The 27855-nt window shown below is 35.1% G+C and overlaps 1 protein-coding gene and 1 long non-coding RNA gene across 20 annotated transcripts in view; one reads left to right on the top strand and one right to left on the bottom strand.

The window, feature by feature from the left end:
- LOC309637552 overlaps positions 1–27855 on the bottom strand; it is a 398176-nt gene that overhangs the window by 43674 nt on the left and 326647 nt on the right. The gene's annotated exons all lie outside the window — the stretch shown is intronic.
- The window catches only part of CFAP20DC (CFAP20 domain containing), a 303119-nt gene that overhangs the window by 164549 nt on the left and 110715 nt on the right, over positions 1–27855 (top strand). For 13 of the 19 annotated variants that reach the window (XR_014250542.1, XR_014250543.1, XR_014250544.1 and 10 more), the window contains 6 exons: positions 624–760; positions 1434–1596; positions 3205–3321; positions 4461–4583; positions 6951–7285; positions 19092–19469. Coding sequence is in view for 16 of the 19 variants with exons in the window: in XM_082412150.1 (XP_082268276.1) it covers positions 624–760; positions 1434–1596; positions 3205–3321; positions 4461–4583; positions 6951–7285; positions 19092–19469 (1253 nt within the window). In the remaining 3 variants the exon portion in view is untranslated. The remainder of the gene's footprint in view (positions 1–623; positions 761–1433; positions 1597–3204; positions 3322–4460; positions 4584–6950; positions 7286–19091; positions 19470–27855) is intronic. The other 6 variants (XM_082412156.1, XM_082412157.1, XM_082412162.1 and 3 more) reach the window with 5 other exon arrangements.

Below are 27855 nucleotides of genomic sequence, written 5' to 3'. Positions count from 1 at the left end.
CCCTACATCTCTTATTCTTGAAATCTTATCAGTCATTCAAGATCCATTCAAGAAGTCACTCTTCATTCCCACTGGTCTGCCTTATGTTGTAGTTACCTGTTTACTTGTACTATCACCTCCCTCCAGACTCCCTGAGGGCAAGCAATGTGTCTTATCCATTTTGCATCACTGGCAACCTCTAGGAAGTGCCTGGGAGTGCTCAATGAAATATTTGTTCAGTTGAGTTAGTTTTATTTAAACGATTTCCTTAAAGAGAAAATGCAATGTATTTTTCAGTAGCTTTCTTTTCTGTTTTTCTCTTTTTCTATGAGGAAAAACATTTGTGGTAGTGGTTCTCAGATGATACTGAGCACAAGAACCACTTGGGAGTTAATCTTAACCACTTGTTAAGATTATAGATTTCTGTTGCCCCCCCCCCCCGACAAGATTCTAATTCTATAGATCTGATAGATCTGATGTTGGACCCCAGTATCTGCATTTTTATAAGTGCCCTGGGAGCGTGGGAGGGTTAAAGTGGGGGAGGATTCACATCATATGACCCCTAGATTGTACTTTCAGAAATATTGCAACATGGTGTGTGTCATTACGCCCATTAATGGACTACTATTCCCTTCCTTTAACAGATCAGTTCATTAACAGAGGAACAGGTAGCATGCGGAGCGGTAAAAATCAAGATGTTTGTCATATTGCCTTTGGATCCAAAGTTCTTGGACCACCTCCACTCTCTGGCAGAAGAAATAACATGAGGATGTTCAGTGAGGTAGGAGCAAGGTTTGAACAGCTTATCTAAGCATGGATGGCATGGGAAGGGAAGCGTTTTTTCCCAATGCAGAGGGGAAAAAAAGAGGGAGAGAGACTACATGCCAAAAGCAGAGGGTTTGAATAAATTTGGAACAGAAATTCTGGATTTTAAAAGACCTCAAAACTGTTTTCTTTTCATCATGTCAAAGCAATTAACATTTTTGAGCATTCTTTTCATTAAATATGTGCACAAAACTTAAAGGCAAATATATGTGAGCACATTTTGTGGTCTCCTTCAAAAAGGAGTTGGATCATCACCAGACACCTTATAATGAACAGATTCTCAAATGTTATATCTTTATTTTTAATTTCCTCTGAATTTCTGACATACACGGTGATTTTCATTTCAACTCCTACCTACTAAAGATGGAGTGTAGCAAATGAGCACATTTTAATTTATGTGTCTATGAGATTTGGTTGTCTTCTGTTTTACCTTACATTATATTTATCTCCTATTTCTTCCTAATTTTCTACCATAATTTCCCTCTCCAACAACTTTTTAATCTTCTCATTTCCTCTGGTTCTTTTTTACCTCACTGTTTGTCCAGCTATTATTTCTTCTATGTAGATTCTACAAGAAATAAATGCAATTCCTATATTTTAAAATATAGATTAATTCCTTTTCCTTATAGACAGTAAGATCTTTTGGGTCCAAAAATAACCAATCGTGCCAGCAGTCTACAGTAGAGAAGTGTGTTAACAGGGCAGAAATGTCAACCTTGCTGTTATCTGAGTCTGAGGCACAAGGAGATAAAGAAAATATTGGCCACATAAAGCAGACTGTACCTATTCATGGTAAGAATCATGCATAAAGATTGATAGCTAGTGAAAATAGTGAGAAATGTTAAGATAAATCCATAGTTATATTCTTGACTAGATCTTAAGTCCAGAGAATTATCATTTAAAAATGAAAATGGTGGTGGATATTGAAATATGTTTAGAATTCTTATACCATATATTATCTTCTGGAACCTGTCATTCTGTTTATTCTGTTATTTTACATTGCTGTAGTACCCTGTATTTTTACTTTCTGATAACAGTGAGAAAATAGTATAGTATCCTATTATTGCTATGTCTTGGAGACCCCATGTACATTTTAAGTGTTCTTAGTTTTACCTTTTAATTAATCTCTTCCATTTGTAAAGTGCTCTTTATTTTCTCTCATTGGTACAAAAACAACCCTGTTGGTGAAGAAAACTTTTATCCCGTTTTATAGATTGAGAATTCAGGGCTAAGAGAGTAAGTGATTTGCAATTTGTAATCACTGGAAAGAATTGAGACCAGAACCCAAGGCTTACCACTCCCTGTCAGTTTGTCCACTTTAACTGGTCTGGCTTTTGTGAACATTGAAAAAGGGAGGCATTTGTGTTCATTTTATTTGATTTAGAAATTAACAATCACTGTTAGAGACTCTGTCTCCCATGGAGTATAAAACTGAGATAAGGAAATAAATAACATAGATATTCAGTCCCAGTTTTACCACTGTCTGTGAGACCTTGATCAAGTTTCTTAAACCCTACGAGCCTCAGTTTCCTCATCTGTAAATGGGGATACAATTACTACTAGCACTAGTAGTAGTAAGAAATAACAGCTGCCTCAAAGGGTCAGTATGAGGATTCAGTGAGAACAGTCAGTCAAGCACATCATATTGTGCCAAGAATTTAAATGTTCAGAAAATATCAAATGCTGCTATGAATATTATTATTATTATTGTTACAGAATTAAATTACACTTAAGAATTCTTCAAGATTGATCTCAGTTCTGCAGGGTTCTTTTGGAAACTACCCTCTAAGCTCTTGTTGAATCAAACTTAAATCTTTTAAAGGAAAAAATAATTTTTCTGTATTGGCTGTCAATTTCATTTTAAAATATTTTTTAATATAGCATGTTGCAAGAGTAACATTAATTACTTGTAGCTCTCTATATGGTTATATTACATGAATAAAATGTATTAGTAGTTTGTTTTTTCTTTAACACCTTTATTAGAGTATAATTGCTTTACAATGGTGTGTTAGTTTCTGCTTTATAACAAAGAGAATCAGCTATACATATACATATATCCCCATATCTCCTCCCTCTTGCATCTCCCTCCCACCCTCCCTATCCCACCCCTCTAGGTGGTCACAAAGCACCGAGCTGATCTCCCTGTGCTATGCGGCTGCTTCCCACTAGCTCTCTATTTTACATTTGGTAATGAAAGCCTGATACAATTCTAATATTGGAATAGAAATAAACACCTATTTCCTATAAAGGAATAAGTTGTGTTTTTTATACAGCTTTACATTTTGTCAAAATGATACATGAACATTCTCATTACAGCTGTAATTATATTTACTGAGTTATTTCAAACTATATAGTACTTTCTGTTTTGGCTTTTTGTTCTTTAATATGAAAATGTACCAGCCAATCTGCATATTATGCATCCACATCCCCCTCAAGAACCATCAGCCGATAAGAATAATAACAGGAGAAGATTACAGTTAAAAAGAACCAGCAGAGAAAAGACAGAGACACCCAGCGGTATGGTACTAATTCAATACTATCTTATATCTGTATATTATTCAGAGCAATGGAATCTCTCTCTGCAGGTTGTAAATTTCAAGGGATTATGAACCAATTCATTTAAAATATAAATATCTGTTTGGAAATCAGGTTTTTTACAAAAGAATTGCTCTAGAGCCCTAACAGAGATTTGTTGGATTAAATAGACAGTACCACAAAAATAAAGGACTTCCTACTTCTACTCTCAAAGGCTGAATAAGCTTAAATTATTGATTTTTTTAAATGGCCCAAATTTGTTAGAAGTTCCTGCCTGCAGACTTCACTAAAATTGAACTTAACTCATCATTTTTCATTTTTCATTTATCTCTCCTCTTTTTAAATTGGGCCCTTTTTAGATTGTTTTTTACATTTGCTGTCTCTCCTTTTGGACTCCTTGCCATCTACTGTAATGTAGGTTAAAGTTTCAACTCTTTGTAACCAGTAAAGCATTAGATAAATATAGTTGGCTATTATAGTTATTGCTTAAAATATTAGATTTGAGGCATGTATGTATAGATTTGTATACACATGCATTAGTCTATCCTGAATCAAGCCCAGAATGTATCATGTACACATCTGTTAGCATAATTTCTCAAAAATGTAGATTTCTTGGGTAGGCCAAAATTCTGCTTGCTAGGTTTCATGTTATTATTATAAAATAGTAGATAGAAAAATTACTTCTGCAATAATGCCTGTATCCATTTTTCTTAAGGTGCTGAAGGAAAGAGCTTCATTTAAAAGAGTTGAGTTCAGTAAAAATTGTAATTTAAAGAAAACACACTCCATTTTATATGGAACCAAAGTAAAAAATATAGGACCTTTTAAAAATTATATGGGTTTTGGAATTCCTTTTATTGCATATTGTAAAACTTAAATTTAAAATGTCCCCATGCAAATATCAAGGAATTTTAAGGTGAACCTCTACAAAAATACAGCTGAGTTCATCTTAAAATACTCTCCTGAAAAAGAAAAAAACTGCATATAATCTATATTGTCACCTCTAACTTGCTTTTCAATAATCAAATAGAAAAGTATACCACAGTACCATTCTTCAAAAATTAATGTGTATATATATATCAAAAGAAGTAATATAGAGGAAAATATTTATTCCAATAAAGGCAATTCTTCAGGAAATAACAGAAATGAACATAAAGCAACAACTGTCCTCACCACTGTGTCCCAACAGAGAACAGAGACATTGAACCCCAGCTGTCCAGCACCCCAGTCTCCTGATCAAGCAGGTTAGCATCTTTATTATACCATAATTGCTAACGATTAATAAAATATAAATATGTTAAATATTTCAAACCCAGTCATTTTGAAAAGTCATGATGCAGTCACTTGCTAAAATATATCATTTTTTTCAATCTCTTTTTAACCCCAATTTTATGTCAGACTTTAATGGATGAAGGAGTATTTTTATTTTCAAGTTTTAATGCACAAGCGGTCCTGTTCAGAATGAAAGTTTAAAACTTTGAGGTTTTCACATAACATTGTCACCCTCCCCAAAGATTATCTATTGTCGCACTTCTCCAATCCTCTTTATAATGGAGACGGTTGGAGTGTAGAGCATCGAACCCATCAACATATCTTGCCTAGCAGGTGTGTGGTACTTTTACAAAAGCAAATTGTTTTTGAGCTAGGGAAAAAGGAAAATAAATGGAAATTGTTTGTAGGTTGTCAGTCTTATTTATGCAGTGTTGAAACCTTCATTAAAATGTTAGGCGCAATTAGTGTCTCTAGCATAAATCTGACTGTGTAGAAAAACTAATTAGATGTTTAGGTGATCATTCTTGCATTTATCTTGTTTGCTGCAATATTGTGATTACACAGTAATTTACATATTTTCCTAAGAAAACACACCAAATTATTCATTACAATTGATATGGAAATACTTGAGGTAAAACTACAAATTCCAAAAAAGCATGTGGTAGTGAGATAATTAGAGTTCTTTTGGTGTAAGAACACTTCTTTTACTTTGACTTTTTGACAGTTAATAATATGTTTGGTGCTAGGTCATACAAGTTGTTTAACTGCATACTGAAGATCCCCAGGATCTTTTCCTCCTATTTTCTTTACGTATCCTTGTACGTAATGCAACACATTGGTTTTTGTAATCGTATTCAAGGTTTACTAAAGCACCTACTGTGTTTACAAAGCACCTACTAGGTGCTTAGCACCAGGCAAAAGTTTGCTGTCCAAAAGAGGACAACCCAGTGAATCTATTCATTTCACCTGCCCACAGCTAACACTGACTCAGGACCCTCCACATTTTCTGTGAATGTGGTCAGATTGGGTATTGATATATTCAACCTGTTATTGACCATTTACCTACAGAAAATATGAAAGCCTTTTCCCTAATAGATTTTCTCTAATAAATGTGTATTTATTGCCCTTTTTATAGGCAAGTTATGTTATATAATCATAGTCTTAGGTTAAGAAATAGGTGAATACAGTTGAGAAGAATACAATTTTATTTGTGCCACCAATATAATTTTTATTAAAGGTCTTTTTGTTTGCTTTCTGCTTTTGCTTTTGTAGTGTTAGATTTAAAGTTTCAAGTGAGCAAATCTTAGCTCTTGGTTACTCTTCTTGTGATGATAAATATAACATAATTCAAGAGTCAGGAGTAAAATTACCACGTCTACATTGTGGTTCTGCAGAACACAAATTCTTGTAAGATTTTCACCATTGACATAATGCAGCAAAAAATAAATTTCAAAAAAAAAAAAAAGACTAAGTTGAGAAAATGCTCAACTTTTCCTGCTGTCATTCTAAAGAAGAAAGTAAACCTGCTTTTAATAATGTTTATTATAGAGATTTGTTTTTTCCAGGTCATAGAATTATAAAGTCTATTTCAATGTTGAATAAAGATTAAAATTTTTTAAAGTTTTGATAAAAATGTATCTCAGTTGTAGTATATAGTACTTTTAAAGAAAACAATGTGCAAAAAGATTTTCATATCAAAACATTCTCTCCTAAAATTGAATTAAAATTAAACATAAAGGTCCTTTTCACCAGCAGAATTCACCAGTCACATTAACAAATATTTCTGTGGATTTGCTATTGACAAGTCTAGTCAGTTTAATCTATGAATTGTCCTGTACCGATGAGTAGAATGGAGAGGGAAAGACTGTCAGCCTTTTCATGGTTTTCCTCTCCTCCATGTTTTATCATCTGAACAAGGCCCAGATAGTTTGTTTAAAGAGCTTGTTAAGTACTCTGTCCCCCTGAAATTAAAAGAAATTAGTAACTCAAACCCTTTTAAATTTGGAAGATTTTCCCCCTCTGAAATACCAAATTAATGAGGCTGTGCTATAAAGAACTTGCTGCAAGACAGGTGATAATTATTTCAGACTTACAAATTTCCTGACCAGTGTTTCAACTCAGATGGAGAGGAAGTACAAATGAGTTGCCCGTATCTATAAGCACTATCTGTGGGTTAAATGTTTAGCAGGTTACAAGATGGTGGATAAATTGCCTTCCTTGGCTTTTGCATTATTTGATAAATCTCTGTTTCAGCAACAAGGAATGTTAACCTAACTACCTGCCTGAAATAACACTTATGGAACACTGCTCTAATTTTTGTCATCTTTTGCAAATGTCAGATGAGTGGATATTTCCTGAAAATGATGACCACATCCCCCATTTGGCCTCCAGCACGCAGTCTCTACTTCTGGATGAAAACTCCTGCAACACCTCACACCTGTGGCTAGAAGCCAGCAAGAAAAATGAACATGACCAACAGACAGAGGAAACCCAGGTTGTTCCAAAGGATATTTTCACTTTTTCTTCAAGACCACGATCAGCACCTCATGGAAAGACTCAGAATATGTCCCCAGAGGGGTGCCCATTTATTTTGGATCTAAAAGAGGATACCAGTGTAACAAGGAGAGACACCCAATTGGAGGATGATTTTTATGGTGGTGACAGCACCGAAGAGGTACATTGCTTGATGAGTGAAATAGTTCTAAAGCACAGTTCTATTGTCTCCAACTAAGCACTGAAACTAGTTGAAATGAAAGAGGGGAAGTCAACTGCTATTTATAAAAATGCAGCAGATTGCAATGTTAGTCAACAGTTGCCTCAGGTTGTTATGGTAACTCTAAATTGCTGCCTTTTTTATTAACAGTCAGCCATTTTCATTTTTAATTATGGAAACCAGTTTTTGGTTTGATTTTCTTTTTTCATTTTAATCTTTGCCTCACAGAGTGAGAAATAATATGCAGTTTAGTTATATGATAGCATGTCCAGTAAAATATTGAGAACACATTGTTCTAGATCTCTGGGGAAATTGTGTTGCAGTTGCTAAGCATTCTGAATTGACACTTTTCTGGCTTCCTAACTCCCCTGCCATCTTTTCACCTTAGACCTATTAGGACTCATTATTTTCCATATGGTCCCAGAATTTCAAGAGTTGTGCCAATTAAAGTTTAGGTAATGAATCATGGATTAGTGCTGGGGCTTGCCTTTTAGGAGGTTTTCTGTTTGCAATTATTTAGAATACAACTATATCTCATAAATCAGTAAATTCATAAAAAGTTTTTAAATAACTAATTAAATATCAAACTGAATATAGTTCTGAAACATTTGTTTAAAACTTAATATAACTCTTTTTCCCCATATGAAATGAATTTATTTGTGAAATTTCTTTAGCATTGTTCTTTAATAATAGGCATTTATATTTTCTAGAAAAAATAATTATCTTAAAAGCAGATTATAGTCAAGTTATGGTTTAGTGAAATTATACAAATCATTTATATGTAGAAATTATAGAAATAATCAGAAGAACTTTTTTTGTATGCTTACAAAACTTTTTTTTAACAGCTATATCTGATTAAGAATACCCCTTTCAACAGTGGGATATAGATTAAGTCCAGAGCTCCTACCTTCAGAGCCAGTTGAGAATATGGTGAGATTGTTTAGGCAGTAATTATGGTTTTTTGCAACTTTTAATGAGTTTCTGTAGCAAAGTGCATGGTGAAATCCTTTTTTATAACCTCCTTACTTCTGAGTGTGATGAAACTATTAGTCATACCAAACATAAACCTACTACAAACCCCTTTATGCATAAATGCATAAACAGTACGTTTTAAATGTGCTGTGAACAACTTTATCCCTTTCACCCTACATAAAATTAAGCTATAAAACTATAAAATGAACATTAGTCTTCAGTATCTAGTATTGCCCCCATCCCAACTGTCAATTCTTATACAGTATTAATTGGCTAATCTGATAAATCATACCATTTTGTTAATGCGGTAGGCCCATCCCCTTCCCATGTGCACAGCTTACCTAACTCAAAAGAATTACTGTGATGGGGGCAATGTCATGGCAGGTAGGAAATAATAGTTCTCTGGAAAACTTTGAGGGAAGTATTATGTGGAAACAGCCCTTTAAATAACACCCCATGAGGAACTTACCTCTCCACCTATATGAAGGAAAAGCCTTGAGAAGAAGCAATAGAGCTTTATGGGAAAATGAAGAATACTAGTTCTGAATATTCTAATTTGCTATCACTTTATGTGCTTTCTTTTGCTACTAGCTGCTCTACTTCTGACACCCTTCAACATTTATTGTGCAGACATGTACTTGTTACCAACTACATGAAATTGAAAATTAATTTATCGTGCATTTTCAAAGCTCTGATTGGCATAGCTCTCTGGTCACCCCTGTGCCAAGACCATCAGAATATGGCTTGAGTCTGTAGTGGGACAATATCATTGCTCACACCTGCCCTGGCCCACCTTTAGTCAGACCCTACTAAGAGTGGCAGCCAGAGAGAGGGGCAGAAGCCTTGCCATGTTATGCAAGCGTTGAGGTTTGCTGTTAGAGGCAATAACAAGATACAAACTAAAATACAGATGACTAACAAAAGTGCTAGGCTATATTTAAACAAGTTCTAGAATTTGTAATGATCCCTTTTTTACCAAATTGGTTTTTTGGGAGCTTTTTGTAAATTCTTTTTCTGTAGGATTATTTCTCCCATTTATTATATAAGTCAAAGGGAAATTAGATTACATATTTTATTTTATTTATTTTTTAAGAATAAGTTTTAATTTAATTTGTCAAAATTACAAAACACTTCCTTTGTTTTGCTCTCAAAATACAGTGAATCTGTCTTCATGCTCTGGATGCTTAGTTTTTTGTTTTTGGGGGGTTTATTTGTTAATTTTTTTTTTTTTTTGGAGTATAATTGCTTTACAATGTTGTGTTAGTTTCTGCTATACAATGAAGTGCATCAGCTATATGTATACATATATCCCCTCACTCTTGGACCTCACTCCCAGCCCCCGCATCCCACCCATCTACAGATTACATATCTTAAATGTTTACTTACATATAGTCTTTGAAGAAAAATCAGTTGATTTAGGCATTCTTACTATTGTTGCATTATTTTATTTATTTATTTTTAAACTTGCCTTTCTTTTCTTTTCTTTTCTTTTAATTAATTTATTTATTTTGGCTGCACCAGGTCTTAGTTGCAGCACTCAGGATCTTTGTTGCCGTGTGCGGGATCTTTTTTTAGTTGCGCCATGCGAACTCTTAGTTGCAGCATGCATGTGGGATCTAGTTCCCCAACCAGGGATCGAACCCGGGCCCCCTGCATTGGGAGCTTGGAGTCTTACCCACTGGAGCACATGGGAAGTCCCTAGCTGCATTATTGTAGACTGTTATATCGTTAGAGTAACACTATTATATCTAAGGAAAACAATGTCATACTATAAATAATGGTGGACAAAATAGTAATAATTGCATTACTTATTATGCTTGAAGTTTATAACTTGTAGTTAAAAGACTTTATTTGGTGTTAGACCATTTGAATATTTTTAAAGGGAAATTAGATGTATTCAGAAGCTAAAAACTAGGCACAATCATGGTATTATGATAGAGAAAAAATACACATATGACAGTAAAGACTAATTAAAATAAGCTTTCAGTGATTCTTTGTAGTTTAAGTCCCTAATAATCAGTTCACATTTGAGATCTTCATCAGTGTGAGAGCCTTAAAAGTATGATTTTTTTTTTTTTTTTGCATAGTCACATCTTAGTCTTGGCTTTACTATATATTTTATTCCCTAGGCAGACATATATACTAATTTTCCTGATACTCAATTAATTTTGAATTTGTACTTCTTATCTGAAAAGCACGCTATGGAACTATATCTTGTGGTGAGTTATAAAATCAAGACTACCACGTAAAATGAATTATCTAGGAAAGCTGTTAAAACAGAGTACCTTTCATACAATTGCAGCTTCTGAAAGAAAAAAAGAAAAAAGCATGTTACTATTATCATCTCTGTTTTGTATTTTATGCCATTATTCCCAACATGGCTTTGGGTATATGTACCTGGTTGGTGATTTGAAATAGTTAGCTTTATATTAGTATTTTATTACTTCTCTAATTCAATTTTTTATCTAGAAATATAGTCATTTTCTTTCTTTTTTTTTTTTTTGTTTTGTTGTTTTGTAGGTTTTGGCCCTACAGCCAAATAAAGATTTTTCTGTGGAAGCATAATGCCATCTAATTACCATGTCATGTCAGTGTGGTTGGTTGTAATTCGGACGTAGAAATGTAGAAATATTGATAGAAATTATTGTGAGCTCTATGAATCAATATGCTGAATTTGGACCTAACAAAAGTAGGACACTTAATAATAGCTAGTGCCATTAGGACTTAATAATAATAGGACACTTAATAATAGTTGGTGCCATTACGCAAAGCATTATATATGCGTACAGGGGAATTAGTTACTACTTGTGACACCATTTTATAGATGAACAGAGTAAGGGTCAGAAGAGTGAAATAGCTTGTTCAAGGTCATGTGGCCGAGCAAGATGAACCTGGAATTGAGCTTGGGCACATTTCCTTAACTCTCTTTTTTTTTTTTTTGAATTTTATTTTATTTATTTCTTTATACAGCAGGTTCTTATTAGTTATCCATTTTATACATATGAGTGTATACATGTCAATACCAATCTCCCAATTCATCACACCACCACCACCACCACCACCACTTTCCCCCCTTGGTGTCCATACGTTTGTTCTCTGCATCTGTGTCTCAATTTCTGCCCTGCAAACTGGTTCATCTGTACCATTTTTCTAGGTCCCACATATATGCATTAATATATGACATTTGTTTTTCTCTTTCTGACTTGCTTCACTCTGTATGACAGTCTCTAGATCCATCCACGTCTCTACAAATGACCCAATTTCGTTCCTCTTTATGGCTGAGTAATATTCCATTGTATATATGTACCATATCATCTTTATCTGTTCATCTGTCGATGGGCATTTAGGTTGCTTCCATGTCCTGGCTATTGTAAATAGTGCTGCAGTGAACATTGGGGTGCATGTGTCTTTTTGAATTATGGATTTCTCAGGGTATATGCCCAGTAGTGGGATTGCTGGGTCATATGGTAATTCTATTTTTAGTTTTTTAAGGAACCTCCATACTGTTCTCCATAGTGGCTGTATCAATTTACATTCCCACCAGCAGTTCAAGAGGGTTCCCTTTTCTCCAAACCCTCTCCAGCATTTGTTGTTTGTAGATTTTCTAATGACACCTATTCTAACTGGTGTGAGGTGATACGTCATTGTAGTTCTGATTTGCATTTCTCTAATAATTAGTGATGTTGAGCAGCTTTTCATGTGCTTCTTGGCTATCTGTATATCTTCTTTGGAGAAATGTCTATTTAGGTCTTCTGCCCATTTTTGCATTGGGTTGTTTGTTTTTTTGATATTGAGCTGCCTGAGCTGTTTATATATTTTGGAGATTAATCCTTTGTCTGTTGATTCATGTGCAAATATTTTCTCCCATTCTGAGGGTTGTCTTTTCGTCTTGTTTGTAGTTTCCTTTGCTGTGCAAAAACTTTTAAGTTTCATTAGGTCCCATTTGTTTATATTTGTTTTTATTTCCATTATTCTAGGAGGTGGATCAAAAAACATCTTGCTGTGATTTATGTCAAAGAGTGTTCTTCCTAAGTTTTCCTCTAAGAGTTTTATAGTGTCCGGTCTTACATTTAGGTCTCTAATCCATTTTGAGTTTACTTTTGTGTATGGTGTAAGGGAGTGTTCTATTTTCATTCTTTTACATGTAGCTGTCCAGTTTTCCCAGCACCACTTATTAAAGAGACTGTCTTTTCTCCATTGTATATCCTTGCCTCCTTTGTCATAGATTAGTTGACCATAGGTGCATGGGTTTATCTCTGGGCTTTCTATCCTGTTCCATTGATCTATATTTCTGTTTTTGTGCCAGTACCATATTGTCTTGATTATTGTGGCTTTGTAGTATAGTCTGAAGTCCAGGAGCCTGAATCCTCTAGCTCCGTTTTTTTCCCTCAAGACTGCTTTGGCTATTCGGGGTCTTTTGTGTCTCCATACAAAATTTTAAGATTTTTTGTTCTAGTTCTGTAAAAAATGCCATTGGTAATTTGATAGGGATTGCATTTCATTTCAGTTATTATATTGTACATCTCCGTTTGTTCTTTAATTCTTCTAGGTGTTTGTTCTTTAATTCTTCTAGGTCTTTGTTAAACATTTCTTGCATCTTCTCAATCTTTGCCCTCCATTCTTTTTCCGAGGTCCTGGATCATCTTCACTATCATTATTCTGAATTCTTTTTCTGGAAGGTTGCCTATCTCCACTTCATTTAGTTTTTTTTCTGGGGTTTTATCTTGTTCCTTCATCTAATAAATAGCCCTCTGCCTTTTCATCTTGTCTGTCTTTCTGTGAATGTGGTTTTTGTTCCACAGGCTGCAGGATTGTAGTTCTTGCTTCTGCTGTCTGCCCTCTGGTGGATTCTAGAAATATAGTCATTTTCTCCAAACTCTATCTATGTATCAGATACTAAAGTAGATAGTTGCAAAGCTAGGTAATTTTTCTTACGTAACAGTCCAAGCTAGAACATTTGAGCCAAAAAATTATCCATATTTGGACATGAATTATGTGGACTGACTACTTATAGTGTTCAAATTAGCTAGGAGGCTCCTAGATCTTCTCTTCATCTAACTCTGTTAAGACCTATAAAACAAATTTACAAACAGATTAAAAGGACCATTTTAGTCCTTTCTCTCAGCTTTCCTGGTATTGTTGCTTTCAAGGGTTTTTTTTTAGCACTCAGTAGTTAAACTATTTCATTTCATTTTTGTTTTCCACTCACCCCTACATGCTTGACTAGTAATTCTGAATAACATTCTCACACACATTTACATACATACAATAGAAATGGTATTTACTCCACATGAGGCTAGTTATATTTCTGTGTAGCCTTTAAAAAACTTTACAAGTCAATTTGTTTGAAAAAAATGGAAGAATTCTATTTTGAATGTATTGCTTACATTTGTATTTCTGTATATCATGAATTACAACATAACATACTCTCTAAACCTACCAGGCAAATTTAATATTTATTTTTATGTGAGTAATTATTTTAGGATGTTCACATCTACATATCTTTATTGTTATCTTTTGAAGCTTTCTTCTTCCCTGAAAAAGTGGGTTCCTGTAACTTGGCCCTTCATTGTTATAGGCAGGAAGAGAAGGTTATAAAACTCTTGTCTCCTTAGAATAATGTCATACAACTTTTGCTTAAAGATCAATATTTGCAGATAAGTATATATTTGGTTATAGATAGGAGTTTTCACAAGAAACCTTTGTTTTATCAGTTAAAGAACATGAAGTCTAACTTATAAGGAAAATATGTTTTTGTCTTGAACAATTAAAGGAGTCTCATCATTTTCCCCAAATATTCACATGATGATGTTTACCCATCCAGTACAGTCCCTGTAACTTCTGCTATGATTTGTCTGTGAGGCATCATTGGCTACAGGTAAAGATGTTTACAAAAGTAATTTGCCCAAGTCCTTGTAATATCAAGCATGCTGCGAATTAGTTACTTGTTAGAAACAGTCACATCTTCCTTTCATTTTATTTGGTATTATTTAACTAGTTTCCTATTAAATTCAAGAGGTAGAAGTTAGAAATACTCCTTGGGGATGGTTGTTAGTGAAAACATTTAAGATACATTTGAATGGTCAATCTTGCTATCATCAAAGAAGAAATGATTTTTTCATTCTGTTATGACTAATATCTTTAGCTATATTTGTGCAAATAATTTTGCTCTTTAGTTGACAACCGAAGTATATACCTGTATCGTCTCTATTGTCCGCTAGTGCTGTTGTTCAACTAAAAGGTCTGTCAGTTCACACATTTAATCACTAAAACGTTGGACAAACGGAAAACTCCTGCTGACTCTATCTCAATTACAAATTCAAAACTGCCATCAAAAGCGTGTGTGGAATATTGCAGATGTGTTTTGTTCAGAACTTTTAAGAATGTTATGTAGATTCTTTTCCTGGTGGACTGAATTAAAAATCAATTGAAATATAAATAAACATGATCATCCACTTTTTACAAAGGCTAAAACAGAGTTCTGTCCTGACTCACTCAACATTAAAGTTGTAATACAACGAGCCTGGGTCCCATTTCCAAGTAGGTGGCCCTCCTGAGTCATTAAAATTATCTTTTTAAAATTACAACTCAGCAAGAGCTATTCGTTTTGCACATCCAAAAATTATTGTCCAAGTGCCCATCTGCGTGTCCTTTTAAGAAACATAGTTCAACAGAGGAAGTGCTGGGTCCTTGGGGAAATCATTCTCATCTTCGGCGTACATATGCTGTGCTACAGTTAATCAGACAAACTCTATTGATGTTCCTGGCACTGGGGCGTGATTGAATACTTAACAAACAAATGTTTCTGAGCCCAGAAGACAAACAGTTCAAGAGATTTGGACTTTTAAAAAATATATATTAAGTTAAATCAAAAACATTTTGTATTTGTTCTTCTGAGAAACAGATGAACAGATGATTGGAATATGAAAACAGCGTAACAAATTCTTTACTACTCTGACAAATTATAATGAATTGCTCTGCAGGTTTTCAGTAGCTAAATGATAAACCAAAGGGGGGAAAGTGGTTATTTTTCAATCAGATTATAGTAAACTTCTTATGCATGTAACAAATGTATATGTTATTTAGTATAAAATTAATACAGACATGTCAAGTCCACATGTGTTACATATGTGAAAGCAATAAACGTCATCTATATCATCTATTTTAGTAAGTCAGAAGCATTACTAAAGAAAGGAGGAAGGTTTTGCCAGTGCACCACTACTAGTAAATACTATACTATTTTTTATTCTCCATTTATTTCCTCTCTAAAATAGAAGCTGACACAACTCAAATCAACCTATTAGTCTCGTATATTGTCTTGCCTTTCCCATTTATCCTAATTCCCCTTTAAAAATCTGGGATAGACCAGAATTAGTGGTTCTGGGGCAGCCAAAATAGGCAAGCCTTTTGTGCTCTGTACAGATTCTCCAGTTATTTGTCTTTTCCATATATTTAAAATAGCATAGAAGCATATTACTGTGGAAATGCAATACTACGAAGAGAATGAATACCTGTTAGGGAACACAGCTCAATCTGACCATTTCTTGACCCATCTCCAAACTAGGGTATATCTTAGGAAAATGGGAGGTAAATGTCCCTGTACATACTCATGAATAGTTCTGTGTATATAATCACTGCTCATGCCAAGCAAAAAGAAATACACCTGAGTAAACTTACAGAAGGAAGAAAAGTGCTCTGATCCACTTACAGGTGGAAAAAATACACTTCTTATCAAATGTATTGATTTTTAAAGTTTTTTTTTAAATGATCTAGCAAACATCAGGCTGTCCATGCATTCTTCTAAATCCTCATAATAGTACATCTGAAACTTTTAAATGAAATTTACTGCCTTCTACCTTATGAAATTATTACTTTTGTAGGTATCTATCTCTCTGCTATTAGACTTTATGCCTCTCGAGGGCAGTGTCCTTTTTCTTCTTACCTGTGTATCTTACATAGTCCCTAGAAAATGCCTTACACATAGTAGGAGCTTAATAACTATTTATTGAACTAATGTTTATTGCAAAAGCTCCTAATTTCTACTTATGTCATATACAAAATGGAATCCCAGAGTGATCCAGAGATTCTGGTCCAAAGAGTTATAATTATACCTTTTCCCCTTAGCCAGCCTGTTTTTAGGGACAATCTGTTTTAAATCCACCATACATGTGCCTTATTTTTTACTGTGATAATATGATGGAAACGAATAAGTAGAGGGTATTCTGGTCACAGAAATCCCATTGTCAATTGTATATAACAATTATAGGAAATTAAACTGGAATTTTTTTTTTTTAAGTTGGAGAAGATATAACACTGTCTAGCAACCAGACTGAATTTTAAAAATCTATCCTAGTTCCACCAGTACCTTCTTAAAACCAAGGCCTGGAAGATGTTTGTTCTGTTTTCTTTTTACCTTTCTTTAGAAAATTGGCTAAGCTTTTATTCTCTTTTTGTCTCTGTGAAACAAAAATTGCAAGAGTCACCACTCCATTACCTAGTAATTCAGAACACTAGGCATTTTTCAGGTCTCTTGCACTCTTTCCAGTTTTCTGCCTGAAGGCAGAGTTCTTCAGTCATGTGAACATCCTCAGGGTTCCCAGGATGTGGTGAAGGACAAGCTCACTCAGTAAATGTACAGCAAAGAAAGAGTTGCTCAGTGCCTGCAGCTCAGGCCTCGCGGTACTGTCACAAGGGTGGAAATATTCTTACCTCTCTTATTTTTCCACTTGGGACATAAACTAAGGTCCCATGGATTGACACCCAATCACCATCTTTTCTTTCCCCTATCTGGGACTCTGAATAATAAATTTCTCCATCATTTATAAAGAAATATACGTATCAGAAGATCAAGCCAGCATAGACAAAGAAAATAAGGCCCAGAATGAATACCAAGAAGAAATGTTTGTAAAAGATCCTTAGACACTCTGCTATTCTTTCTTTACTACAGATAGGCAAGCTATTTCTTAGGAGAGGTTCTTACACCCAAGTGTACCTTTCTTGAGACCACAGTTGTCTGATAATCCCAACTGCTTTCCATAAGAAAGGAAAATCATAACATGACTAGGGTTAAGGATTGCAGACTCCGTGTAAAAGCTTTCCAGAGTCACTAAGTACAACATACTCTGCCTTCTACAGAACTCTCAAATCAGTCCAGCCTCCATCATCACCACCACTGAATTAACGCAAGTCACCTCAGCATTTCTAATCATTCCAATTTCATAGTCTCCTAATTGGCCTCCCTTACTACTATCTCCACAGACACTTCAGACACACCACAAACAATATCCACACAAACTCATTCCCATACCTTCTATTTTGTGCCATCATGACATTCTTCTCCTCCATCAAATCACTCAGTGACCCCTTGTTGTCTTTGGGATAAAGTCCCTGGATGGCAGGGGTTAACTTCTGGCCTACCATTATATTCCTAGCATCTGCAGCACATAGAGCAATACGTAGCCTGTGATGAGGAAGAAAAGAAGAGAGGCAGAACAATGACAGATACACAGACAGATAGATCCCTTCTAATTAAAAGGTTTGATAAATTCCTCTCTTGTCTTGTGCCCAACCTAAAGCAGGCTCTCTCACCGTTACACATACTTCACTTCTACTGAAATGGAAATTTTACCTTAGATAGTGATCTGTATCTTGAGGTGTATGATGACCAAACATTCAGGAAGAAGCTGAACAGTTCAATCAGTCATTCAAATATTTTATTTAAAAATGCCAAATTTGGGGAATAACCAGATGTTTGGTTCTGTATGGCTATAAATGAAAGGATAGTGGAATAGCTTACTGAAACAGAAAGTAAGATAGTACAGTCTCAGACATCAAATAATGTCTTTAAATGTACTCTGCTTTTGTTGATTTTTTTCTGTTCTGTTTGTTTATTATATATTTAAACAGGTAAGACAAGCTAGAAAAACTCATGACAAGTATAAGCAATTATCACACTAGTTTTTTCTTTAAATTTATTGTTTATAGCAGAAAAAAATCTACCAACTGAAATAACACTGTGTTTCTCTTTTTCCTTATTTACCATCATGGCCATTGATTTTTTTGTTTGTAATTTCTCCTTTCTCAGATTTTAAAAATTAAAATTTTTAGGGATAATTCCAGAACTGTACATTAGTAAAATGTTTCTAGCTTTTATTTTCAGCTTTCCAAATAATTATATTTGGTGAGGTTCATGTCTTGTGGAAAAATACTTTCTATAATTGAAATTTTCACGTAAGAAAAATATTTCACAAAACATGCTCTACTATCTATTGCTCTTGAACAGTAAAACTTTCGTACAAAAATATAAGGCAAAAATACTTTGATAGGCCAGCTTGTTTTAAAAGTAGCATTTCCCTACATAAATAAGGTAAATTCTGTAAGTTCCAGTCCTTTCTCTTCTCATGCAGTTAGCTTATCAGGAAGCCGAAGTATACAATTCCTAAGTTTTAGGTAACTTCTTATGGATCCTCTTCTTTTTCATACTTTCTTTGGAATGAATATATTTGAGCGACTATTTCCTAAATGTACTCTTGTTACTCAGTGGTAAAAAACATGCTTTACCAAGACCAGAGGCAAACATAGCAGGGCATCTTAGCAAATGATTTATGCCTGTTTGCATTGCTGTTTTTAGTTTATTTTTTTTATTGCAGAATAAAATAGTATATATATATAAAAGTATATGTATGTGTACTTTGCTTTATTCAGAGAATACATGAACTTGTTAAGAACTTGTACTCAGTAACTTATTCACCACAAGTTTCAGCTCAAAATGATTTCACTTTGTTCCTCTGTGTAGGGTAACCACAGTGTCCGGGGTTCAACCGACCCAACGACTAGTCCTCCAAGGTTAACTCAGTTAACATTAGAGAGCGTGCTGGGGAAGACTGCGAGGTGGACAAGTAAAGGATATCTAAAAAATGCCTACACAGAAGCAGTAGCATCAGAAAACCAGAATTCCTTGGCGAAGCAGATAGATAAAAAAGACTTTGAAACGAGTTTGGTGCCTACACCATGCCTTTCTCCCCCTGGAAGAAGGAGTGAATCCTCTCCAAAAATTCCGGGTCCTGTTATCAAAGCAAAGGACCTACCAGCCCATCAAGTGTCATCTTCAGTATACAACATCTCCCTACAGGAAATGTCAGGGGAGAAGTTGAAACCGATTCCTGAAGTATCTGTAAGTGGTTTCATTCTGGTTTACATGTGTGGGCAATACATCCTGCTGTGTTCTGTTCTGTTCCACTTTGCACATGTTTGCAGCAGTATCTATTTTTCATCATTTGGGTGATCAGTAATGTATTTTTTTTTTAACATCTTTATTGGAGTATAATTGCTTTACAATGGTGTGTTAGTTTCTGCTTTATAACAAAGTGAATCAGCTATACATATACATATATCCCCATATCTCCTCCCTCTTGTGTCTCCCTCCCACCCTCCCCATCCCACCCCTCTAGGTGGTCACAAAGCACCCAGCTGATCTCCCTGTGCTATGCGGCTGCTTCCCACTAGCTATCTATTTTACATTTGGTAGTGTATATATGTCCATGCCAGTCTCTCACTTCGTCCCAGCTTACCCTTCCCCCTCCCTGTGTCCTCATGTCCATTCTCTACATGTGCATCTTTATTCCTGTCCTGCCCATACGTTCTTCATAACCTTTTTTTTTTTTCTTAGATTCCATATATATGTGTTAGCATGCGGTATTTGTTTTTCTCTTTCTGACTTACTTCACTCTGTATGACAGACTCCAGGTCCATCCACCTCACTACAAATAACTCAATTTCGTATCTTTTTATGGCAGAGTAGTAGTCCATTGTATATATGTGCCACATCTTCTTTATCCATTCATCTGTCAATGGACACTTAGGTTGCTTCCATGTCCTGGCTATTGTAAATAGATCTGCAATGAACATTGTGGTACATGACTCTTTTTGAATTATGGTTTTCTCAGGATATATGCCCAGTAGTGGGATTGCTGGGTCGTATGGTAGTTCTATTTTTAGCTTTTTAAGGAACCTCCATACTGTTCTGCATAGTGGCTGTATCAATTTACATTCCCACCAACAGTGCAAGAGTAACACTCAGTAATGTATTTTCTTTCCTGTTTAGATGTATTTTAGCTCAGTAGCAGCAGATGTTAAAGAGTATCTTGCACATCCCAACGATTACAGAATGCCTCATGTTTTTAATGAGAAAGATAATTATCATGATAGTTATTTTTTATTTCCCAGTTACTTCTCATAATTTGAGTTATCACTGCCTGCAAATTATAAATGAAGATCTTATTTTTGAGCCAAAGGTTTGCCAGTAAAATTGATAGATTTTCAATAACAATCTACATTAGGAGACATAAAAACATCGTTATTCTATTCACTTTCTGGTCTCTTTGCAGCCGTTCCCCAAATAATAAATGATATGAGTGAAGGTTAACAGTAAAGCAGTGTCGTTGAATAAATCCCTAGGCTAGTTTGGTGGCTATATTCATGTCCATCAGATTGATTTTTTTCCTTCCTGTGTGAGTACTTTTCTTCCTTCAATTCCCCCATAGCTGCCCTTAGAAACTAGAGAACAAATGAGGCTATGCAGAACAAATGACACTTATATTCCTTTTTTTTAAGCATTAAAGCTTTTTTTAATTTGTCATGTCCTAAGTATTCTGTGTGTGTTACAGTGTAAAATTTTGGTTCAATTATGTTCTAAGCATGTTAGAGTGGATTACCTAGTGCAGATAATAGACACATCATTACCATCAACTAATATTTCTTTATTTTATTTATTTTTTATTCCTTGGGATTTTGATAGGGATTGCATTGAATCTGTAGATTGCCTTAGGTAAATATGGACATTTTAATGTCCGTATGTTAATTCTTCCAATTCATGAGCATGGAATATCTTTCCATTTATTTGTGTCTTCAACTTCTTTCAACAATGTCTTATAGTTTGCAGGTCTTTCACCTCCTTGTTTAAATTTATTCCTAGGTATTTTATTCTTTTTGTTGTGATTGTCAGTGGGATTGTTTTCTTAATTTTTCTTTCTTATAGCTCATTGTTAGCATACAGAAATGCAACAGATTTTTTTGTATGTTGATTTTGTACCCTGCAACTATACCGTATTTGTTTATTATTTCTAATGTTTTTTTGGTGGAGTCTTAAGGATTCTCTCCATATAAAATCATGTCGTCTGCAAATAGTGACAGTTTTACTTCTTCCTTTCCAACTGGAATGCCTTTTCTCTCTTTTTATTGCCTAATTGCTCTGGCTCGGACTTCCACTACTGTGTGGAATAAGAGTGGTGAGAGTGTGCATCCTTGCGCATCCTTGTCTTTTTCCTGATTTTAGAGGCATAGCTTTCAGTTTTTCACCATTGAGTGTGATGTTAGCTGTTAGTTTGTCATATATGACTTGTATTATGTTGAAGTACGTTCTTTCTATACCTATTTTATTGAGAGTTTTTATCAGAAATGGGTGTTGAATCTGGTCAGATGCTTTTTCTGCATCTACTGAGATGATCATATGCTTTTTATCCTTTGTTTTATTAATGTGGTATATGCCATTTATTTACTTGTGAATGTTGAGCCAATTTGCATCCCTGAAATAAGCCCCACTTTATCATGGAATATGATCCTTTTAATGTATTGCTGTATTTGGTTTACTAATATTTTGTTGACGATTTTTGCATCTATGCTCATCAAAGATATTGGTCTGTAATTTTCTTTTGTTGTGTTGAGTTTGCCTGGTTTTGGCATAAGGGTAATGTTGGCCTCATAAAATGAGTTAGCAATCATTCCTTCCTCTTTAATTTTTTGAAGAGTTTGAAAAGAATAGGTATTAAATCTTCTTTGAATATTTGGTAGAGTTCACCTGTGAAGCCATCTGGTCCTGAACTTTTGTTTTGGGGAGGTTTTTGATTAATGTTTCAATCTTTTAATTAGTGATCAGTCTATTCAGATTTTCTGTTTCTCCATGATTCAGTCGTGGAAGGTTGTATGAATCTAAGAGTTTGTCCATATCTTACGTTGTCTAATTTGTCGGCATAATATGTCTAATTTGTTGTTCATAATATTCTCTTATAATCCTTTGTCTTTCTGTGGTATCTGTTATTTATCCTCTTTCATTTCTTATGTTATTTATCACAGCCTACTGTCTTTTTTTCTTAGTGAGTTTAGCTAAAGGTTTGTCCATTTTGTTTATCTTTTCAAAGAACCAGCTCTTAGTTTGACTGATATTTTCTATTATCTTTCTTTTTTGAATTTTTGAACTGTATTTTGTTTCTTTTTTTATACAGCAGGTTCTTATTATTCATCAGTTTTATACACATCAGTGTATACATGTCAATCCCAATCCCCCAATTCATCACACCACCATCCCCACCCCCCTGCGGCTTCCCCCCTTGGTGTCCATACGTTTGTTCTCTACATCTGTGTCTCAACTTCTGCCCTACAAACTGGTTCATCTGTACCATTTTTCTAGGTTCCACATACATGTGTTAATATACGATATTTCTTTTTCTCTTTCTGACTTACTTCACTCTGTATGACAGTCTCTAGATCCATCCACGTCTCAACAAATGACCCAATTTCGTTCCTTTTTATGACTGAGTAATAGTCCATTGTATATATGTACCACATCTTCTATATCCATTCGTCTGTCAGTGGGCATGTAGGTTGCTTCCATGACCTGGCTATTGTAAATAGTGCTGCAATGAACATTGGGTTGCATGTGTCTTTTTGAATTACGGTTTTCTCTGGGTATATGCCCAGTAGTGGGATTGCTGGGTCATATGGTAATTCTATTTTTAGTTTTTTAAGGAACCTCCATACTGTTCTCCATAGTGGCTGTATCAATTTACATTCCCACCAACAGTGCAAGAGGGTTCCATTTTCTCCACACCCTCTCCAGCATTTGTTGTTTGTAGATTTTCTAATGATGCCCATTCTAACTGGTGTGAGGTGATACCTCATTGTAGTTTTGATTTGCATTTCTCTAATAATTAGTGATGTTGAGCAGCTTTTCATGTGCTTCTTGGCCGTCTGTATGTCTTCTTTGGAGAAATGTCTATTTAGGTCTTCTGCCCATTTTTGCATTGGGTCGTTTGTTTCTTTAATATTGAGCTGCATGAGCTGTTTATATATTTTGGAGATTAATCCTTTGTCCGTTGATTCATTTGCAAATATTTTCTCCCATTCTGAGGGTTGTCTTTTTGTCTTGTTTATGGTTTCCTTTGCTGTGCAAAAGCTTTGAAGTTTCATTAGGTCCCGTTTGTTTATATTTGTTTTTATTTCCATTACTCTAGGAGGTGGATCAAAAAACATCTTGCTGTGATCTATGGCAAAGAGTGTTCTTCTTATGTTTTCCTCTAAGTTTCATACTGTCCGGTCTTACATTTAGGTCTCGAATCCATTTTGAGTTTGTTTTTGTGTATGGTGTTAGGGAGTGTTCTAATTTCATTCTTTTACATGTAGCTGTCCAGTTTTCCCAGACCCACTTATTGAAGAGACTGTCTTTTCTCCATTGTGTATCCTTGCCTCCTTTGTCATAGTTTAGTTGACCATATGAGCGTGGGTTTATCTCTGGGCTTTCTCTCTTGTTCCATTGATCTAAGTTTCTGCTTTTGTGCCAGTACCATATTGTCTTTATTACTGTAGCTTTGTAGTGTAGTCTGAAGTCAGGAGTCTGATTCCTCCCAGTCCGTTTTTTTCCCTCAAGACTGCTTTGGCTATTCGGGGTCTTTTGTGTCTCCATACGAATTTTAAGATTATTTGTTCTACTTCCGTAAAAAATGCCATTGGTAATTTGATAGGGATTGCATTGAATCTGTAGATTGCTTTGGGTAGTATACTCATTTTCACAATGTTGATTCTTCCAATCCAAGAACATGGTATATCTCTCCATCTGTTGGTATCATCTTTAATTTCTTTCATCAGTGTCTTATAGTTTTCTGCATACAGGTCTTTTGTCTCCCTAGGTAGGTTTATTCCTAGGTATTTTATTCTTTTTGTTGCAATGGTAAATGGGAGTGTTTCCATAATTTCTCTTTCAGATTTTTCATCATTAGTGTATAGGAATGCAAGAGATTTCTGTGCATTAATTTTGTATCCTGCAACTTTACCAGATTCATTGATTAGCTCTAGTAGTTTTCTGGTGGCATTTTTAGAATTCTCTATGTATAGTATCATGTCATCTGCAAACAGTGACAGTTTTACTTCTTTTCTGATTTGGATTCCTTTTATTTCTTTTTCTTCTCTGATTGCTGTGGCTAACACTTCCAAAACTATGTTGAATAATAGTGGTGAGAGTGGGCAACCTTGTCTTGTTCCTGATCTTAGTGGAAATGGTTTCAGTTTTTCACCATTGAGGACGATGTTGGCTGTGGGTTTGTCATATATGGCCTTTATTATGTTGAGGAAAGTTCCCTCTATGCCTACTTTCTGGAGGGTTTTTATCATAAAGCGGTGTTGAATTTTGTCGAAAGCTTTCTCTGCATCTATTGAGATGATCATATGGTTTTTCTCCTTCAGTTTGTTAATATAGTGTATCACGTTGATTGATTTGCGTGTACTGAAGAATCCTTGCATTCCTGGGATAAACCCCACTTGATCATAATGTATGATCCTTTTAATGTGCTGTTGGATTCTGTTTGCTAGTATTTTGTTGAGGATTTTTGCATCTGTGTTCATCAGTGATATTGACCTGTAGTTTTCTTTCTTTGTGACATCTTTGTCTGGTTTTGGTATCAGAGTGATGGTGGCCTCGTAGAATGAGTTTGGGAGTGTTCCTCCCTCTGCTATATTTTGGAAGAGTTTGAGAAGGATAAGTGTTAGCTCTTCCCTAAATGTTTGATAGAATTCGCCTGTGAAGCCATCTTGTCCTGGGCTTTTGTTTGTTGGAAGATTTTTAATCACAGTTTCAATTTCAGTGCTTGTGATTGGTCTGTTCATATTTTCTGTTTCTTCCTGGTTCAGTCTCGGAAGGTTGTGCTTTTGTAAGAATTTGTCCATTTCTTCCAGGTTGTCCATTTTATTGGCATAGAGTTGCTTGTAGTAATCTCTCATGATCCTTTGTATTTCTGCAGTGTCAGTTGTTACTTCTCCTTTTTCATTTCTAATTCTATTGATTTGAGTCTTCTCCCTTCTCTTCTTGATGAGTCTGGCTAGTGGTTTATCAATTTTGTTTATCTTCTCAAAGAACCAGCTTTTAGTTTTATTGATCTTTGCTATCATTTCCTTCATTTCTTTTCATTTATTTCTGATCTGATCTTTATGATTTCTTTCCTTCTGCTAACTTTAGGGGTTTTTTGTTCTTCTTTCTCTAATTGCTTTAGGTGTAAGGTTAGGTTGTTTATTTGAGATGTTTCCTGTTTCTTAAGGTAGGCTTGTATAGCTATAAACTTCCCTCTTAGAACTGCGTTTGCTGCATCCCATAGGTTTTGGGTTGTTGTGTTTTCACTGTCATTTGTTTCTATGTATTTTTTGATTTCCTCTTTGATTTCTTCAGTGATCTCTTGGTTATTAAGTAGTGTGTTGTTTAGCCTCCATGTGTTTGTATTTCTTACAGATTTTTTCCTGTAATTGATATCTAGTCTCATAGCATTGTGGTCGAAAAAGATACTTGATACAATTTCAATTTTCTTAAATTTACCAAGGCTTGATTTGTGACCCAAGATATGATCTATCCTGGAGAATGTTCCATGAGCACTTGAGAAGAAAGTGTATTCTGTTGTTTTTGGCTGGAATATCCTATAAATATCAATTAAGTCCATCTTGTTTAATGTATTATTTAAAGCTTGTGTTTCCTTATTTATTTTCATTTTGGATGATCTGTCCATTGGTGAAAGTGGGGTGTTAAAGTCCCCTACTATGATTATGTTACTGTCGATTTCCCCTTTTATGGCTGTTAGTATTTGCCTTATGTACTGAGGTGCTCCTATATTGGGTGCATAAATATTTACAATTGTCATATCTTCTTCTTGGATTGATCCCTTGATCATTATGTAGTGTCCTTCTTTGTCTCTTGTAATAGTCTTTGTTTTAAAGTCTATTTTGTCTGATATGAGAATTGCTACTTCAGCTTTCTTTTGATTTCCACTTGCATGGAATATCTTTTTCCATCCCCTCACTTTCAGTCTGTATGTGTCCCTAGGTCTGAAGTGGGTCTCTTGTAGACAGCATATATACGGGTCTTGTTTTTGTTTCCATTCCGCCAGTCTATGTCTTTTGGTTGGAGCATTTAAACCATTTACATTTAAGGTAATTATCAATATGTATGTTCCTATTACCATTTTCTTAATTGTTTTGGGTTTATTATTGTAGGTCTTTTCCTTCTCTTGTGTTTCCTGCCTAGAGAAGTTCCTTTAGCATTTGTTGTAAAACTGGTTTGGTGGTGCTGAATTCTCTTAGCTCTTGCTTGTCTGTAAAGGTTTTAATTTCTCTTTCGAATCTGAATGAGATCCTTGCTGGATAGAGTAATCTTGGTTGTAGGTTCTTCCCTTTCATCACTTTAAATATGTCCTGCCACTCCCTTTTGGCTTGCAGAGTTTCTGCTGAAAGATCAGCTGTTAACCTTATGGGGATTCCCTTGTATGTTATTTGTTGCTTTTTAATATTTTTGTCTTTGTATTTAATTTTTGATAGTTTGATTAATATGTGTCTTGGCGTGTTTCTCCTTGCATTTATCCTGTATGGGACTCTCTGTGCTTCGTGGACTTGATTGATTATTTCCTTTCCCATATTAGGGAAGTTTTCAACTATAATCTGTTCAAATATTTTCTCAGTCCCTTTTCTTTTCTCTTCTTCTTCTGGGACCCCCATAATTCAAATATTGGTGTGTTTAATGTTGTCCCAGAGGTCTCTGAGACTGTCCTCAATTCTTTTCATTCTTTTTTCTTTATTCTGCTCTGCGGTAGTTATTTCCACTATTTTATCTTCCAGGTCACTTATCCATTCTTCTGCCTCAGTTATTCTGCTACTGATTCCTTCTAGGGAATTTTTAATTTCATTTATTGTGTTTTTCATCACTGTTCGTTTGCTCTCTAGTTCTTCTACGTCCTTGTTAAACGTTTCTTGTATTTTCTCCATTCTCTTCCCAAGATTTTGGATCATCTTTAGTATCATTACTCTGAATTCTTTTTCAGGTAGACTGCCTATTTCCTCTTCATTTGTTTGGTCTGGTGGGTTTTTACCTTGCTCCTTCATCTGCTGTGTATTTCTCTGTCTTCTCATTTCGCTTAACTTACTGTCTTTGGGGTCTCCTTTTCGCAGGCTGCAGGTTCGTAGATTCCGGTTTTTTTGGTGTCTGCCCCCAGTGGGTAAGGTTTGTTTAGTGGGTTGTGTAGGCTCCCTGGTGGAGGGGACTGGTGCCTGTGTTCTGGTGGATGAGGTTGGATCTTGTCTTTCTGGTGGGCAGGATCACGTCCGGTAGTGTGTTTTGGGGTGTCTGTGAACTTATTATGATTTTAGGCAGCCTCTCTGCTAATGGGTTGGGTTGTGTTCCTGTCTTGCTAGTTGATTGGCATGGGGTGTCCAGCACTGGAGCTTGCTGGTCGTTGAGTAGATCTGGGTCTTAGCAT

The sequence above is a fragment of the Balaenoptera physalus genome, assembly GCF_965194825.1.
Source record: "Balaenoptera physalus genome assembly, chromosome: 11".
Taxonomy (NCBI): domain Eukaryota; kingdom Metazoa; phylum Chordata; class Mammalia; order Artiodactyla; family Balaenopteridae; genus Balaenoptera; species Balaenoptera physalus.
The sequence above is the reverse complement of the archived record's forward strand: the minus strand, read 5'-3'. Positions and strand labels throughout refer to the sequence as shown.